Source organism: Artemia franciscana, chromosome 7 (genome assembly GCF_032884065.1).
Source record: "Artemia franciscana chromosome 7, ASM3288406v1, whole genome shotgun sequence".
NCBI classification, from domain to species: Eukaryota; Metazoa; Arthropoda; class Branchiopoda; order Anostraca; family Artemiidae; genus Artemia; species Artemia franciscana.
The window spans coordinates 46,640,058-46,658,646 of NC_088869.1; the positions used below are offsets into that span (position 1 = coordinate 46,640,058).

The following is an 18,589-nucleotide window of genomic DNA, read 5'->3' on the forward strand; positions in this document are numbered from 1 at the left end:
CTTTTATCTAACATAAAATATATCCCAAAAATTATTACACTAAATACCAGCTTTAAAAAATAGTCCAAATAGCGAAAATATGGTTGAAATGGAATTGCTAAATAGAAAGAAATCCAGAAAAAAAAACATTTGAAAAGCAATATTTGTCTATCAAAAGCAATTGATAAAAAATAGGGAAAAAGCTTCATTATTCAATCCCACAAAACCGTAACTAGCCGAGTTTTTAATACATAATAGCACTCTTTTAAAGTATAATTCAGATATAGTATACTGCTTTAAAGTTACATAATATGTAACTGAAAAAATATATACAAATTTGTAATATTGCTGGCTAGAAGAACCTTTCAACAAATAGAGAAAGAAAAGATAGATAAATGAAGTTATGAGAAAATAAATTAACAGATCTAACCTGTAAATGTATTGTGATCTGCGGGGCCGACAGCAATGTCGCTTCAGAGTACCGATCAATGCCAAAATGCTCCTCGAGAGTTTCTACTTGACAACATCTTTTGAAGAAAACCTTGAAGACTTCGTGACATTCAACTATGAACGGATTCAACCCCAGAAGATGCGGAGCCTCTTCCCCAAAACCTTTTTTGGCGGAAGCAAATTGTAGCATCTTGGCAATGTTTCCTAGGTTACGCCTCTGGATGTCTAAGAGCTGATCTGGGAGAAGTTCTATAATACCATAAGCATCAGGAGCAACAATCGCTGGATTAATGTATTGATAATATATCAAATTTCCTATCACCTAAAATCAAAAAAAAGTTATAAATGAAATAAAAGAGTTTACCAATTTGGGTACCAGAAAAAATTCTAAAAAGGACACAACTGTTTCCTCTATTGTTACTACAACAAAAATGCAAAATTTAGTTGTAAAAGTCGAAGCCTGAGGTCTTGAAATAAAGGATAGCATCATGATAAGCAGAGACAAAAAGAGAGAGAGAGAGAGAGAGAGAGAGAGAGAGAGAGAGAGAGAGAGAGAGAGAGAGAGAGAGAGAGAGAGAGAGAGAGAGAGAGAGAGAGAGAGAGAGATGAAATCAACAGCTTTTACTGCGTTCAATATAAAACACAAAAGAAAATTTCAAGAAGAAGAATCTGGAAATGATAAACTTATAGCTAAGAAAAAAGATTAAAAACGACGGATATAAAAATTAGAATAAAAATTTGAAAATAAGTGGTATGGTTTTAAAAAATTACCAGCATTCGACTAGGAAAAAAATTAATTTCCAGAGGTAAGCATATTACAAAGCCTTTCAAATAAATTCAAATCTTGATGTAGCTTACAGACAATGCTCTTTTTCGTGTGAATGTGTGTTTGTGTTTTTGTACTGCTCTCATTTTCCACCAACAATTGTAAACTTATTGTAAACTGATATTCTCCATGACAACCTTTGCCATTCCATTAACTCTCTAGAATCTACAGTCTAGATTAATGAGAGGCTGTTCTAGCAACGACGACAATAATTTTTTGAACTATCCCGATTGTAGTTTCGACGATTGCTCAGCTTCCTCTAATACCCTGCTTTAAATATTCCATTTCTGACATACCTTTAAGATATCCTTTTCTTGAGCATCCTTAAATTTTTCTTCAAGAGAAGACTTCATGACTTTGGCCATGTATAAAATACCATAGGGAAGATTATCCGGTGCTTCCGTGATTCGCTTGAGGAATCGAACTGTTTCATTCCTAAGCCTTTGTATGGACGTGTTAAGCTGCTTCTGAACTTCTTGATGCCTGAGAGCCTGCTCCTGTGATACTTGGTGGGGCAAACCCATTGGTTGACCTGTTTTGTACTCCGTTTGGCTGACCCAGCTTTTATAGATTTCTACAGGATTAGTATTTATCACAGGACTTTTGTCTTCAATAACCTAAAAGAAAAATTCAAATGAAACAATCAGCAACGCAAAACAAAAATAACAGATACTATACTATACATGGGAGAGGATAACGTTCAATTCAACACCCTGCTGTGTCAGATCTCAACCAAACGAATGGAACAATAAAAATAAATGTCCCAGTTTCACTTCTTGGGGTTCAAACCTAACCGAATTTGTTTAAGGGGGTGAGGGTTCCTGTAATCTTGTAATTAGTTGTCAGATTTTCATCAATTTTTGTCAGAAGTATGAGCTGGTTCCCTACTATTGCATTTTGGGGACCAGACCTTATCCTAGCCTGAGACGATTGAGTTAGCAATTAGGGGGGCTAAAACAGCAGTAGTCAGGACATCTGCTAAAGCAAGGTACAACAGAAAAAAAAGAAATTACTAAAAAGCGATAGCTAATTTCCTCATTATGCTTTTTCGAGTCAAGCCAAGCCAACGTCCTTAGAATAATGCATGTTCCAAGTTCTTGTCATCAAGACTTATAATAGAACAGGTTGTTAGATCTTCCAAAAATTGGTGAGAAGTTAATATTAGTATTGAATATGTGCCTCTTGGAGGTACGAAACCATCCAATATAAATTATGCAGTTGTAAAGGATTCCATCATTCTACTCATCACCACATCTACCAAGAGTCACAGCCGCATCTCAATCAAAACCTAGCTAGAATCTAGCTGTGAAATTCCTAATTATACCTTTCGGAGTACAGGATGAATTTGACCTCTTTGGGGGAGAGGGACCTCTTGGAGGTACGAAACCATCCAATATAAATTATGCAGTTGTAAAGGACTCCATCATTCTACTCATCACCACATCTACCAAGAGTCACAGCCGCATCTCAATCAAAACCTAGCTAGAATCTAGCTGTGAAATTCCTAATTATACCTTTCGGAGTACAGGATGAATTTGACCTCTTTGGGGGAGAGGGACCTCTTGGAGGTACGAAACCATCCAATATAAATTATGCAGTTGTAAAGGACTCCATCATTCTACTCATCACCACATCTACCAAGAGTCACAGCCGCATCTCAATCAAAACCTAGCTAGAATCTAGCTGTGAAATTCCTAATTATACCTTTCGGAGTACAGGATGAATTTGACCTCTTTGGGGGAGAGGGACCTCTTGGAGGTACGAAACCATCTATTATAAATTATGCAGTTGTAAAAGATTCCATCATTCTACTCATCACCACATCTACCAAGAGTCAAAGCCGCATTTCAATCAAAACCTAGCTAGAATTTAGCGGTGAAATTCCTAATTATACCTTCCGGAGTACAGGAGGAATTTGACCTCTTTGGAGGAGAGGGTATAATATTGTATGGACATGAAGCATTTAGGAGCATTTGACCATTTCATGACCATTTATGGACGTGAAATGGACAATTTTTAACTAAAAGGAAATGTCTTGGTGAAGAATGTTCCTTTTTTACTTCTGTTGAAACTCCTGAAATATGTCCTCAAAAGGATGTTGTTTTTTTGCAGATTCTCAACATAAATTAATTAAAAAACAGTTGCCCTCCAATTGGGTACTTAAAAAGGCAACTAGAACTTTTAGTTTTTTACGAACGTTTTCATTAGTAAAAGATATATTTAACTTACGAATTAGCTGACGTGACAAACTTCTACATTCGTATGTTTTTATTCCGTATATGAGAGGGTTCGCCCACTCGTCAATACCTCGCTCTTTACACTAAAGCTTAAATTTTGTTCCCTGAATCACAAAGGCCGAATAAATAGTTGAGATCACAAAAAATACTTTAGCGTAAAGAGTGATGTATTAGAAGGAGGTGAACCCCTTATATGCGTAATATTTTCTGTTCGTTTTAAGTTTTAATGCTACTGCTTACTTTCAGTTGAAAAAACTTTTTCATTGTTTTTTTTTAAATAATACTAGAAAATGCTGCGCCCCCTTTATGGAAATCTTCTTCACCCACGACATATTTGGCTATCTCAGAATTTTGATCCGACGACTTTGAGAAAAAATAAGCGTGGGAGGGAGCCTAGGTGACCTCCATTTTTTTGGTCACTTAAAAAGGGCACTAGAACTTTTCATTCCTGTTCGCAAAATTCTAGGACCACTGGGTCGATACGATCACCCCTGGAAAAAAAAACAAAAAACAAATAAACACGCATCCGTGATTTGTCTTCTGGCAAAAAATACAAAATTCCACATTTTTGTAGATAGGAGCTTGGAACTTGTACAGTAGGGTTCTCTGATATGCTGAATCTGATTATATGATTTTCATTAAGATTCTATGACTTTTAGGGGGCGTTTCTCCCTATTTTCTAAAATAGGGCAAATTTTCTCATGCTCGTAACTTTTGATAGGTATGACTAAACTTGATGAAACTTATATATTTAAAATCAGCATTAAAATGCGATTCTTTTGATGTAACTATTGTTATCAAAATTTCATTTTTAAGAGTCTTGGTTACTATTGAGCCGGGTCGCTCCTTACTACAGTTCGTTACCACGAACTGTTTGATTAACTTTTAATCATCAAAACTAATAGCCTAAGAGACGTGGCAAAGTTCTAAAAAAAGTGGTCACGCACCCCATTTACAAATTAGGGCAATTTCGAAGAAAACTACACCATGAAATTCATTGTGTTTGAGAAGGTCCAAACAGAAATTTCAAGCTTCAAAGAACAAAAGTACGACATCTTGGAGGTTATATTTTCTTTGAAAAAGATGGTTACGGATCTGACCGTAAATCTTGCGGATTTCACAGAGGTGATCCCGCCGAATATATGATCGTAGATTATCGTTAGAGGGATCACAATAACAGCTACTCCTACCTAGACTGCTAAATCCACGGTTCTGAAATAACTGACATTAACTGTAATTTTTGATAAGCTTTTCTGCCGCAGTATTCATAACAATTAATATATGCAAACACTATACTATTCAAAAAACAAACAAAATTACTTAAAAATATGATTTTTCCATGAGGAGTGGAGAGCAAATTTGAATCGAGCAGAATTTTACTGATAGAAGAAGCAGACCCAAAAATGACTGGAAATTACTATGAATGAATAGATCAAACCTAAAATTATGAGAGAACATAACGGAAAATGAGAAGAAACAAAAAGATTGCCCCTGAAACCCCCAAAAGGTTAGAATTGGCACTAAAAACAGAAAAAAAATTATTTGAACAACTTTTATTTTTGCTTTATACATTTAAAAAAAAACTTAAATGCCGCTCAAACTTCCACAAATTTTAACAGCGAACTTAGCTTTATTAGCAATATAGTAATATGTCGCACATTTTCATTATATACCTTACTGCCAAATGTATAGAGTATTGAATGGCTACATTAAATTTTCAATGTAAGGTATTTATTTAATTTTCAGTAAAGCTTAACTAATTCACTAAGGAGAAATTTTCCTTTTCAGACCAACCTGTTACAAAACTAGTCTTAAAATCGGTTAAATGTGAAAACAAAATTATTTAGACAAAGATATCAATCAAAGGCACCTATTCAGTTTTCAGAAAATTGTTAAACATAAATAATGAAGCTTTTTTATGCGATGAGGATTAAAAATAAAAGGGTACTAAAAACACATATTTTTCTACACTAAAAAGAATTAAAAAAAAGCCATGGTTCATGACAGAAAATATAACTACAGGGGATATTACCCCACTAAAAACTTAAAAGGATATGCTGTTCTATGTAGCTTGTGATAGTCATTTTGAAATAAGGAAAAATAGCAGTTCATCCAAGGTTCAGTATTGTTACTTGTTCATTTTCCGTCTGTTAACAACCATAGAACACAAAAATGACTCCAAAAATAACTTAATATAAATTAATGAAGTAGATATTCAATTTAACCTATTCTTTCTTACACACACAAATCCTTTCAGCCGTTATGTCCTTCATATGTCCTAAAAATGTGTTTTTCAGATTCTAAAGAATTTTTTTTTTTTTTTTGTTATAGAAAACACCGAAAAATCTTTTTTTTTCATTGAAGATACCAAAAAAGCTTTTTTACTATAAGATGAGAAGTGATGTCTCCTCGCCCCGAGATAGTGCCATGGGTTCAACAGATTTATGAAGTTGTTGCCCTTTTCTTTTAAGTACGTAATTCTAGAACATTAATGACATCTACCTCGGGAAAATTAAAATCTTTCATTATAGGTGAAGCTTAAAAAAACCTCAAAAACAATCCTTTTTTGAAAGCATTAAAAAAAAAATTATTTTACCATTTTTGGAGAAGCTATTGAATTTATTATATCTATAATGTTTCTAAATATGCTGTATTCAGCATTTATTGAGAAAAGAAAGAGTTCAGTTTGGAAGTAATGTCTTTTTTTCTTTATCGTAATCCCTCCTTTCCCCCGTACAAATTACGAAACGAATAATTTCAGGAAGTTAGAATTTTAATAATAAATTACCCCCCAATACAATGCAAACCTACAAATAATATCTATCTTATCTTATGCATATAATTTATAATAATAATAGCGAAATGACTTTCGCTAATGCTTGTTTTTGGTAATGCCTTTCATTGTTATAATACAAGGCAAGCTGATATTAGGATGCCAATAACTAACTCCCTAAGTACACTTGGAATTTGCTTTTCGTTTCTGGGGTCCCAAAAATTGGTCCAAAGTTCTGAATGATGTTCAAAGTATTGTTGATCCTCAGACTTTTAAATAGTATTAAGAAAATGTACCACGACATGTATGTTATTAATACATATTAAGATTGTTTTTTCATAGCTTTTTGTTAACATAGTTTGTATATTCACTAAGATTAGTTAGTGTTCAATTATAACTGTGTGTGTTTTTTCATGCTAATTTCTGTTACTTTCCATTTCTTTTTTTTTCGTTTTACGGATGAATTTTATTGCGTATTTTAGCGGTCTGCAATTGAGCTCTTGAGCTCAACAGCTAACCATTTTTATATATTTTGTTCCTTGTTGTTGTTTTTTTCGTCTTCTAATTAATTAATTCTCTTTCTCTCTCAAATAGTAATGTAATGACACTGAGAAAAACACAATAATAGCACTTAGAAAGAGAAGAAGCTTAGAAACTCACATTTTGCAGCAATGCTCCAAGAAGGTCTCTCAAATTTTCTAATCCATCACCTTTCCTTCCATATTTGACAAGCAGACGAACTACAAGAGGCGGATTAGTAACGATATCAGCCATTTTATCGATGCGAATACCAATTTCTTCTCGAAGAGCTGATTCAAAAAGTTTCAGGAATAAATATTCTTCTCTAACCTCCGTGCCATAACCGTATATACTCAAAATGGTCTCTTCCAAAAAACAAGAAGCTTTGTTTGGTGGTAGAAGAAATAGAAGCTTGGCAAGGTACTTTGGTTGAGTCTGCAATAATCTAAAGCTATATATGTTATCAATAAAGATTAAAAACTATAAAAATATGTATTTTGGCATTTTAATATTGACAGAGAACTTGTCAAGCTTGTTGACTAAGAATCTAATGATAGAATTCCAACTTTTTATAGTTAAGTTTGTATTTTGTACCGTGAAGTATTTATCTTTTGATTTTCCTGATCTTTTTTTTTTGTTCATGCTCGTTTAATGTTTATGAAATACACAAAACCAGGGCTGGCCCTGGAAACTTAACGATAACCTAAGATTCAATAGCAAACATTCAAAAAACTTGAAAAAAAATCTAGCAAAAAATTCAAAGCTTCACAAGAAAAATTCAAAGGTTTTTGCTAGCGAAAAATTTAAAACTTGAAAAAACCTTGACATTAAACAATAATAGTAGTTCTTAATATGTTTTTTGAGGGCGCTCTCTAATATATACTTTCTCAGAGATTCCATGATCAGGATTGAAATTTCCAAGATCTTCCGATAAATGCTAAGGAGTTGTATCCCTGGCCACAAGGCTTACCATTATTGCTATTAACAAATATACGAACAAATAAATAAGAATATTAACTTTCCGAAAAAGGCTTTGAGGCTCTAACCCTGCGTAGGCGTTTTAACCTTGAATTGTTACATTCAAGGCCATTTCAAGGTTATAAATTGTTAACACGCCAACCATGTGTACGAAAATGATTTTTACTTTCCTTAGGACAATCCATTTGAAATCTAACATCGTTGACAGGTTGGCAAAATTCTGATCCTTAAAAATCAATATTATAATATATCTCATGGCCCTAGGATTATGATCAAAACTTAATCACAGTAACAAAGTATATGCTCAGTAGGTGGCCAAAAATGAAAAAGGGGGACCATTAAAATTTTTGAGACTTTTCCACTCGTTGAAGAGCACATAGGCCTACTGGAATTATTACAAATTAAGAATAAAATTCAACAAGCTAATACTCCTAAAGGTACGGGCTCTCAAAGTGGAGAGCTCCAAAGGAAAATGATCAATTGTCAACAAAAACTTTGAAATTTAATTTATTCCATTTCTGAAATATTTTCACACGTACCATATATTTTGTTGGAATGCTAATTAAAACGCTATTTGTGTGTTACAGTAAATACAATAGAAACATAACAAATTAGTATGCTCGAAAATGAGAGGCAGAATTATTTTGAAAAACAAGAATTATAAAGATTGAAGCTAAAAAATATGTTACTAGTTTTTGCTAAAGTGTTGGTCATTATGCATATTAAAAACTTATGCACGTCTATGTGATCTTGAATGTTCATTTTTACTTTATTTGAACTTCCAAATGTGTTGTGTTTTAAACATAATTGAAGAGTCAGAAATTTATCAATAGTTAATTAAAGTAATAATTATTCTATTCCTAGCGGTCACCAAGCCACTAAAATATTACTTCGATGGACGGGTCTCAAAGAGCTGTAATAGCAAAAGGTCAAGCTCTAGGGGGTTAGCCAAAGTTTTCTCATCAACAGAGAAAAGAATAATCGTAAACTTTACATGTCAGGCCTTTGACGACTTTGCTCATTGTGTCTTGAGAATTTCGAGTTTTAAGTGAGAAATACATTATAATGTGCGAATAAACTAATCAGTCATATTTTTCTAATACTCAATGGAAAAACGTGGGATTAATTTACAATCATTGTAACAAAACCTTAGTTTACTTCTTAATGCTGATCAAAATCAGGGTAAGGTTAGAAAAGAACTAGAATCTGCTTGAACATAGCCTAGAGAAGCTAACGACGCATACCTGGATAATGTAGAAAAGCTGCTCGTATTGATTCAGCTGTTCCTTTCCGGCTTTTGTGTGACAGAGAAGAGTTATGGCCGACTGAAGATGGGGGTCTTGAGAGGCTGACTTTTGACTTTGTTTTAACTGTTTGTTTACTTTATTTCCATGAATAACAACTTCCTGAAATAAGGAATGACTAAAACCACAACTTCATAATTCTTAAAATCCAAATGTTCAAAATACTCGTTCAAAACATTATTACCCCCCTTGTGGTCGTAGAAGCTTCGGAGGATGTTCATTCGATTGGAAATTCAGAGTTCTGGTCCAATTCTATAAGTCAAAAATGATTGGAGACCAACCAGCATCTGTACTAAAACTGTTTTTGATATCTGGTTCTTTTGTTAACCCTTAGGACATCTGATCGACATTTTGAGGTAACTATCTTGTACTTTCTCTGTAACTGCTCAATTTTGCGTGCGGGGGAATTTTTCATCGGGGGAATTATCTGGGGAGATTTTTCCACGGGGGGGGGGATTCCTGGCTCCCACTCACCACAAATTGAGTCAGCGGTATCTCAATTTGATTTTGATACCGACCTAGTGTAAAATACCTTTACTAATTTAAATCAAAACTTATCCCTTTTTTCATTAAACTTCAATTAAAAACTTTGCTTTAAATCAAAACTTTAATTTAAAAATTAAAAAGTAGGAAAAGCAAAATACACAGCACACACCAAGTACATGTGTGAAACTGAAATTCCCACAATAGAAATTTTAGTGGCCGTTCTTGCGGGGCCTGAGGTTTCGCATAAATTTCGGCAGCCAAATCTTTTCACTAATCAAGCACAAAAAAACATATAAAAAAATATTTAACAAAAATTAGAAACAAAGTAAATAACACAAATAAAACCATGAAGAATATGAAAAAGAAGAGACAAATAAAACATAACAATAAGCGACGCAGATGACAAATAACAAAACAAAGAAAAGAATTACAAGTTCATAACAACGATCAAAGAAGAGTAAAAAAGACGACAAAGAAAATTAAAGAGAACCCAGCTGCTACGGGAATCTCGGTGAAACTTACAGAATTTCCACTTTTTCAATACAGGCTAACTACAAACTATGTTGGTGCTGAGATAGGATAGCCATATAGCTTATTAACAGGAATTGATGTTAATAAACTACAAAAAGTTATAAGGCAAAAAGAAGTAATGAAAAGGCTAACCTGTAAAGAGATCTGATTTCTGACAAGCAATCCAATTTTGGTATCCATAGCAGCCAAATCTTTTTCAAGCTGTTCATTCATTCGAATTGTTTTCACCACTTCCGATTTCATATTCTGGAATTTATTTATATTACCGAGAATGTCCGCAAATTGGGGAATGTCGAAATTCACCAGTGAATGTCCGAAATACCTTTTTCTCTCCTTAGATTTAGTCAGCGTTGCTAGTCATATTTTTCAATTTAATGCAAGGTTTGATGATGACACATTAGGCTAGGTTTGGTTAGACGAGGTTAGGTCAGTTTAGGTTAGCTTAAGATAGGTTTTTAACCCATTTCTAATATTTAGAACCAAATTTAACTTGACCTAATATAAACTAACATAATATAACCTAATCTAAATTTAACTTTACCATCATAGGTTGCATAAGACTGAAAAACTGACTTGCGAAGCTAATTGAATCGAAGCAGAGAAAAAGAATTTTGAACATTCACGGGTGAATGTCGACATTAACTAGATTTCGGACATTCACGGTAACATATACATGTATATATAGCAAAATTGTAAAAAAAAAAAAAAAATGGAAAATGATTGACGCGAATACATAATAAATCGAATTGACAGACCAAAACATTATATCATACTTGGACACTTTTAGTCCAGGTTTGAAGAATTTGATCACTGATTATTTAAATTTGCTTAATTTGGCTTCACTGGTTATGTGTATCATACATTTTTTTTTTCAATATGGCGATGTCACTCAGTTTGGTTTTGACGAAATGTTCTAATTACATCACTTGTTGAAAATCAAAAGATTAAATCCATAAATTTGCTTTTGTAACGATCGTTAAAATATCTAAAGCTGAGAAATTGATCATTTATATGTAAAAGTAATAAACCTAATATCAGATTAGTATTTTTTTTAAATTAAATCCACCTACTCTCCTCTCAATAGTAATAGAACTTTATTATACAAAAATATTAACTTTATTATATGCATTGACTTATCTAACTTAAGTCCCGTCCAACCTTGAAGACCATCTTGGGGCCTCTTTTTTATAATGGCGTGGATGTGCCTTCTGCATGCCTCACTGTCTTCTGCTAGGCGAAGAAGTTCGGAAAGGTGATGAGGCACGAAGCTTTTCTTCCATCTCTTTGGGAGACGGCCACGAGAACCGTGAACCGTGATTTTGGCCTTCGAAGAGAATTTTTGGGAGATGGAACTGACTCATCGGTTTGACATGACCGAGTAACCAAAGCAGCTGTAGTTGGTGAGCATTGTTGATTGAATTTCAAGGCGCTCAAGGAGTTCGACGTTTGAGATTCGGTCAAGGTAGATAATCCCAGCAATGCAGCGGAGACATTTAGTTTCAAATACTGTGAATCGACACTGGTCGTCTATCTTCAACGTCCATGTTTCCCATGAGTATATTGTAATGGGAATAATCAAAGTGTTAAAAAGTCGTGTCTTATGTCGTACAGACAAATCCTTCCTTCTCCACAAGGGCATAAGGGCTTTGAAAATGGAAATCGCAAGGGCAAGCAGTCTTTTCATATCTTTTGAGTGGTTGCTGTCATTGGTGCTTAGACTGCTAATGCAGGGAACTCTTCGACCCCCTAGATACTCTTTTCGTTAAGTTTCAAGTCTGGCTTAATTGTATCCTATGGTTTTCATGAGCAGCACATAGCCTTGGATTTGGATACATTTATGATCATTACAAAAGATATAGTCGCATCAAGGACTTCGTTAGCAACAACTTGTAGGCCCTCAGGCGTGCCAGCCATTTCCTCAATGTCGTAAGCATAAGCTAGCTTGTCTGTCAGGACACCCCCTACACATGCACCACAAGTTGTTTCTACGAGGGATAAAACTGCTGTGAGGAAGAGGTTAAACAGTTCTGCGGACAAGATACCTCCTTGAAGGACTCCTGTGGACGTTTGGAAGCTGTCACTGAGACTTCACTAGTCATGGCACGACACCTGATTTTAGAGCAAATATCACAGGCAGCGCAATAGCGCTGCCTAAGTAAAGAACGATGTTTACACAATTTATTATAATTTTGTTGGTTTTAGACCAGGGCACTTCGTATAGAAGGAGTTGTTGTAGAAAATTCAAAAAGAGCTCCATCGATTGGAAATTGAGAGGGCTAGTGCCCTTTTAAACAATCGACAGTGATTGGAGGGCGACCAGCCACCCTTTCCCGCCCATCATTTAAGCAAACACATCCAATCGAAATTTTGAGATAACAATTTTGTTCAGCGTAGTTGAAAGGTCCGGAAATTGTGTCTTTGAGGATAACATCTCCCCACACAGCCCTCAGGGCAAGGGTTGTAAATTACGCCCCGGGGGCATTTAAGGTTTTTATGGAAGGTAATAACGGTAGATGGTAATAAGCTTACCTAAGCTATGGATGTCAGGTCTTGATTTTGCTTAAACGATGATTTCAACAGGACCTGTACTAGTCATCATCAGAAATTTGAGCCTGATGCTGACTGGCACAGGTCCCGTTGATATCATCGTTTAAACAAAATTAAGACATGGCATCCATAGCTTAGGTAAGCTCATTACCATCTACCATTATTACAATATATTTTATGGAAGGTATAGTTGTATAAACTTTTGAGTCTCATTTGGTTGAAAATTGGAAGTTCTAGTTCCCTTTTAAGAGTAAAAAGCGATGGAGGGCAATTATCTCCCCGACTACCACTCTTTTCGCCAGACACATCTGTTTGAAATTGGAAGACAGCCATTTTGTTCAAAATAGTCTGAAGAACATACAACAATGCCTCTGGGGTTGGCACACTCCCCCCCCCCCCGAGCCACGGGACAAGGGTCGTAAGTTATGACCTGGGGGCATATTAGGCTTTTAGGAATGGCTAGTTGTAAAAACTTCAGATGGGGCTCATTTGATTTGAAATCGGAAGTTATAGTTAAAAGTTATAGCCTTTTCAAGAGTCAAAAGTGATTTGAGAGCAAACCCCCCCCCCCTTCCATGCCTATCATTTCCCCGAAAACATCCAATTCAAATTTTGAGATAGCAATTTTGTTTATCGTTGTTGAAGGGTCCGGAAATTATATCTTTGAAGATGGCAAACACAAGGCCTCAGGACAAGGGTTGTAAGTTACACCCCGTGGTCATATAAGATTTTTATAGAAAGGGTGGTCGTATATACCTCAGAGGGGTCTCACTGAAAAGGTAAACAGAAGTTCTAGTGACCTTTTCAGATTCAAAGTCATCAGAGGGTAGATGCCCCCCTTTTTTTGGTTTTTGATTTATTAAAGTTAAAAAAGTTAAAACGTTCAAAACGTATTTCATTTTCAGTAAAGTGCAAATTATGTACAGGTTTTGAGAAGGTATAGGGGGTTGTGAGCCCTAATTATATTAATTTCTGCTCGTTTTGAGTTTGACTCGGTTATTTATTGCAATTTCTATTCGTTTCGGATTTCATTTATTTATTGATGCTGGTTTGTGGTAGTTTTACGCTTGGTAGACTATTTAATACTATTTTTGTTTATTTTCGGTTTAATGGAGGTCTTTGCTTTTCCTTGAAAAACTTGTTTTGTAGAAAAAGTTTTTTTAAGTATTCTTTGATAAGGTCGACTAGGTTTCGTGGAATTCCGCAGCGGAGGAGGATTTATGATACAAAAGAATTAACTTTATTTGCGTACCACATATATCTAAAAAAGATATTTTATAGAAATCTTTTCCTAATCACTTAATCCTAAAGTAATTAATTAATCCTAAATCCTTGAGTAATTACTATTTAAATAGAAATAAATTTGGAGTATTCCACAACTATTTACCACCTTCAAAACCAATGTAAATCCGTTTCTTTTCCAGGGTGCCCTTCCGCCACAGGGCATCCCTTCCATGGTGAAACTAAACTACAAAAAAATCATATCACTTCATAGTCCTTCTATCTACCATTAATCCTTTCCTCCCGAAAGATTCCCAAGTATTCAGAATTGCCAAACGATCCAAACCAAAAATTTTACACCATTTTTCCAAAGAAATACACTTAAGGATTTAACAAGGTTTTTCATTTCCAGGTTTTAAACATTTTTCAATTATCTTTACCTAGTTGGCAACACTGTTTTCACTCATACATTTACTCATCTCGTTTATCTTAAATTCCATTCTCAACTCTCATTGTCACTCCTCTTCTTAGACAATATTTACAAATACAAGTCAAAATGTGAAAACATCAAAATGTCCATTTGGATTTCATTTCACAGCGATCCTAACTAACAACTAGCGTCCACAGTTCGTAATTTGCGAATTACTTAGAGGTATTATTTACAGGTTACTACAAGTAATTGTTTACGGGTAAAAATATATATGATCAGGTAGGTTTACTGAAGCCAAATCAAAAAATACGATGTGAACTTTTCTTCTTAGAAAGAAACAATAACGAGTAATGAATACTTGAAAATAGAAACTGGATTTGATGTCTTTTGATTTTGGACTGCCAAATATTTTTTTTTTTGCAAGGATGAATACTGTTAGACATAATTAAAATCCATCATGAACTGGCTGATATAATTATAACTATTCAAAATTATTTTGAAACTACCCATTAACAGATTAGAGAAAGAAATAAAACGTATTTTTAATAAGAATTTCATTACTATACCCCTAATATAGTCTTTGCTCTTAATGAGCGACATTGTTCAATAATAGCTATTTAGGAGTACTTATTAAGGACGCATGATTATGGCCTAGTTTCTCTTTGGTTTAAAAATTAAAAAACTAACTGCTGGTATCGACTTTAAATATGGAACATTTGATACAGGAATGGGAAATATCATAGAAACAGCTGCATCTGGCACAGCAAACATAAGTGACATTTCCAATGGATGTATTACAACAAGTCCCACCATGTTGTTGGCAATTCAAAACTTTATAAAGTACCAAGGACATTGAAAAAATAAATCTGGTTGGTTGAATTAGTTATGCGGGAACTTAAGTAACCATATATATCTTTATATAATTATGAAAAAATCAGGAACTGAATTTTCAATTAAGAATATCTCCATACAGTTATTCAGTTTTTGGCAACAGCCGGCGCCAACACTGGAAAAAGGAAATATGAGTGAAAAAAAAAAAAAAAAAACAAATTGCACCAAACAGCTTTAGAAGATGTAGCTTCCCTTTCAAGATCTAATTGTCTTTGGGAATCAACAGATTATTAATATTTACGGACGAAAACGGTTGCCAAATACAACTAATTAGTTTGCCTATTCATTTTATAGTTATACTGGCAACACCTGGCAATACTGAAAAAAATGTGGTACTATCCTAAAATCTTCATAAGTTTGAAACAACTAAAGCAAACATCCTAGATATTCGCGGTTTTTAGGTATTAATAGTGGGTCCAAAAAATGTTTTATTTTGAAGTCCTTGATGTTTTAAAAGAAATTAAATAAAAAAGCATTTTCATCAAGAAAAAGTGCAAAAAAAGTTCACAGTCAAGAAAGAGTTCCATAGTTCCAAAATCATCTAGAATCTTTTTCTACTTGAAAAAAGAACAGTAATGCTTAGCATGTTAAGCAGTTTTTACGATAAGGAAAACGGTTTCAGCCTCACTTAGCTGATCATAAAACAAAATTTACCTGTAGGTGTGTTTCAGCTTCAAAATCTTTTTTTTCTAGGCTAAGAAGGTGGAGAAATCGACGTAAAGTTGGAAGACTGGGCGTCCCTTCTCTTAGAAGTTTCAAGTCGTTACGTGCACGATATCGTCTCCACGCACGTTGAATGACAATTATCAACTGAACATTATCTTTATATGCAACGAACGGGTCCTGAATTTCCTTCTGTAGCTGCTCTTCCCGGTCTTTAATCTTCTTGTATTTCCTTTAAAATATCAAAAATTCAATTTCAATTTGATATAGCCCTCTATTTTTCAGCCACCTCCAGCACGAGACGAAAAGAAAATTCTCTTAATATAAGAGACACTTGTGCATGCCTTATGTAGGCCCTCTGATAGTTATTGGCAAAGAAAGACAAGTTTTATGTTTTTCGAATGAAGACCAGGTGCAAAGCTAATTCACTGATTTTTTTTTTTTTTTTTTTGATTTTTTTTTTTTAGCTGAAGCTGGAAAACAAATGCGCATGAGATGTATTTTTTATAATAATTTTCGTTTTTCCACAATAAAAGTAAATAATTTATTTCTATTCCCAATTTAATTTCTGTAATTAAAACTCAATTACTTTGTTTTTCGCACATAAATTTTTTGATAATTTTAGATGGTCAGAAATTCTGCTTTTTTGTCGTCTGTCAGTCTCAATTACATTAAAAAATGACAGCTTATTGTCATTCCCGTTTAAACGCATTCCACTCAAACATCATTACAAAGTATTAGCATAAATATAAATGGAGGGAAACATCGGTATACGGTTCAGTGTTATCACCTAATACTACCAGAGATAATGTTTTCTGCGTTATGATTAAAACTTGTTTATATTGGCAGATATCAAGTGGCTACGAATAATCTTTCAATTAAGGGGATATAGCCTACAATGGATGCTCTAAATCCTTCCCTCCTTCACAATTCCAAAAATACACGGTGAAATAGTTGTTTTGCTTTTTGTTCAACAGCGAAGAAGAAGTTAACAAAGATAACTAGCTTATCAATTTGTTCCGAGCAGAATACGGAGCAAAACAGAATTATAGTATTTCTCAGGTGCACATTCATGAATTCATTTCAGAAGGGGAGAGAGGACAAGTTCAATTTAAAAAACATAAATAGATAAATTATATGAATAATCGAAAAAAATTTCAAGGAAACGGTAAAAATAACATCATTTTGAGAAGAGAGGCAAAGGCACAACCCCCCCCGCCTTGTGCACATACCTCCTTTATCTTTTTTAATTGGATTAGCCTGGCAAAATTTATTTTAATTAAGGCACTAGAAGATGTAGGCACAATAGGGGATATGAATTTGGGATTTTGTTAGGGGGAGAGAAGCGGAAAGAATTTGAAAAAAAAAGCAAAATGATAAATTATGTACAAATTCTAAGTATTTATTTGAAAAATCGTCGAAATCTTGGGTTGGGGAGGAGGAACACGCCAAGAATTCCCCTTTATTTGTACTTGTGACTTTGGCACACACTAGGAACGTGAAACGATATTACTCGAGAACTGGCTAGAGGAGTGCAACCGTGTCCATCATAGCAATAATACAGAGCGCAAAGCAGGCCTTAAATATAAAAAGACACTGAAACAAGCGACGAAAAAGTTGAAAAAATAGAAGAGTTCTATGACTACCGTACTCTCGTAGGATAAATTTTTTTTTATCCTATCCTATCGTACGAGAACTGCAGGCTTGTCTTAAAATCCCTTGTTTCAGAGAGACCATATACCATAAGAACGATGACCAGCGAGAAAAAAAGAATAGTCTAGATAGAAGATTTCATTTAAACTAATTTAGGATTAATCTTTAATGGTATTTAGTACTTACTAGAAATTCGGTGAACAGATAATGGTCTACATATACTGTAGCATAAACATTTGGATGTTAATATCACTATTAAAAATTGAAGCACACAATTTGATTATTATATAATCTTTCATTCATGAATCAAAATGGAATAGTTGTGAGCATCAATCCATGGCTAATTGTAGAAAAAGCCGAGACAGATAGTCCTTATTGAGTGAGAGGCAATTCTGGCATTAACCCCGCCCCTCCTTATTAGGTTTATATAAAAACGATGTAAGTTCATTTATTAGTAGATATGTCTATCTATTATCCGTCCAAGCGTCATTCCTAGGGGAGTAGAACTAAGGCAGATAGTCACAGAGCTAAGACAAATGGCACGGGTATACGGCGGGAGTAAGTGTCCCTCTCTTATTGGACCCATACTTGTTTGTTATATTTTAGCAAGTCACGCCTGTCTCACGTCAGAGCCTCAGGCAGGTTGACCAAGAATTCAAAATTGACACAGAAAATTAGATTGCCTGGAATGAGAGATAGACAAGGCACGCCTACCTATGGTCTTCGGCACGTTGAACTTGAAAGAATATAGAATTGACATAGGGCCGTTAATTTGCGCGGAATGACAGGCAAACAAGCGTCTAAAGTCAAAATTGGGAAAATTCTGCAATGAGTGTCAGGCAAGGCGATTGGTTCAATTTATGAACTTAAACATTTGCACTAATAAAAAGTTAATTTAATGTTAGTTGAACAACTTTTATTCACACTGTAATCCAATTCATTTACACTGTAATTTAAGTAGGCATAGAGATTTTACAAAGAAAAAAAAAACAGAAAGCAAGATAGGAAAAGGAAAATTCATTTTTAGTCACCTAGGAGCAAACATGAGAGGAAAAGCGACCAAATAGAATATATAAAAATAATAAGCATATGTAGCACCAT

General features: G+C 34.3%; 1 protein-coding gene across 1 annotated transcript in view; it reads right to left on the reverse strand.

The window, feature by feature from the left end:
* The window catches only part of LOC136029378 (ras GTPase-activating-like protein IQGAP1), a 156,548-nt gene that overhangs the window by 23,915 nt on the left and 114,044 nt on the right, over positions 1-18,589 (reverse strand). Inside the window, exons 15-20 of the mRNA XM_065707697.1 lie at positions 15,827-16,067; positions 10,216-10,329; positions 9,007-9,168; positions 6,926-7,219; positions 1,552-1,872; positions 410-751 (exon numbers count right to left, since the gene is read on the reverse strand). Of these exons, the coding sequence (XP_065563769.1) occupies positions 410-751; positions 1,552-1,872; positions 6,926-7,219; positions 9,007-9,168; positions 10,216-10,329; positions 15,827-16,067 (1,474 nt within the window). The remainder of the gene's footprint in view (positions 1-409; positions 752-1,551; positions 1,873-6,925; positions 7,220-9,006; positions 9,169-10,215; positions 10,330-15,826; positions 16,068-18,589) is intronic.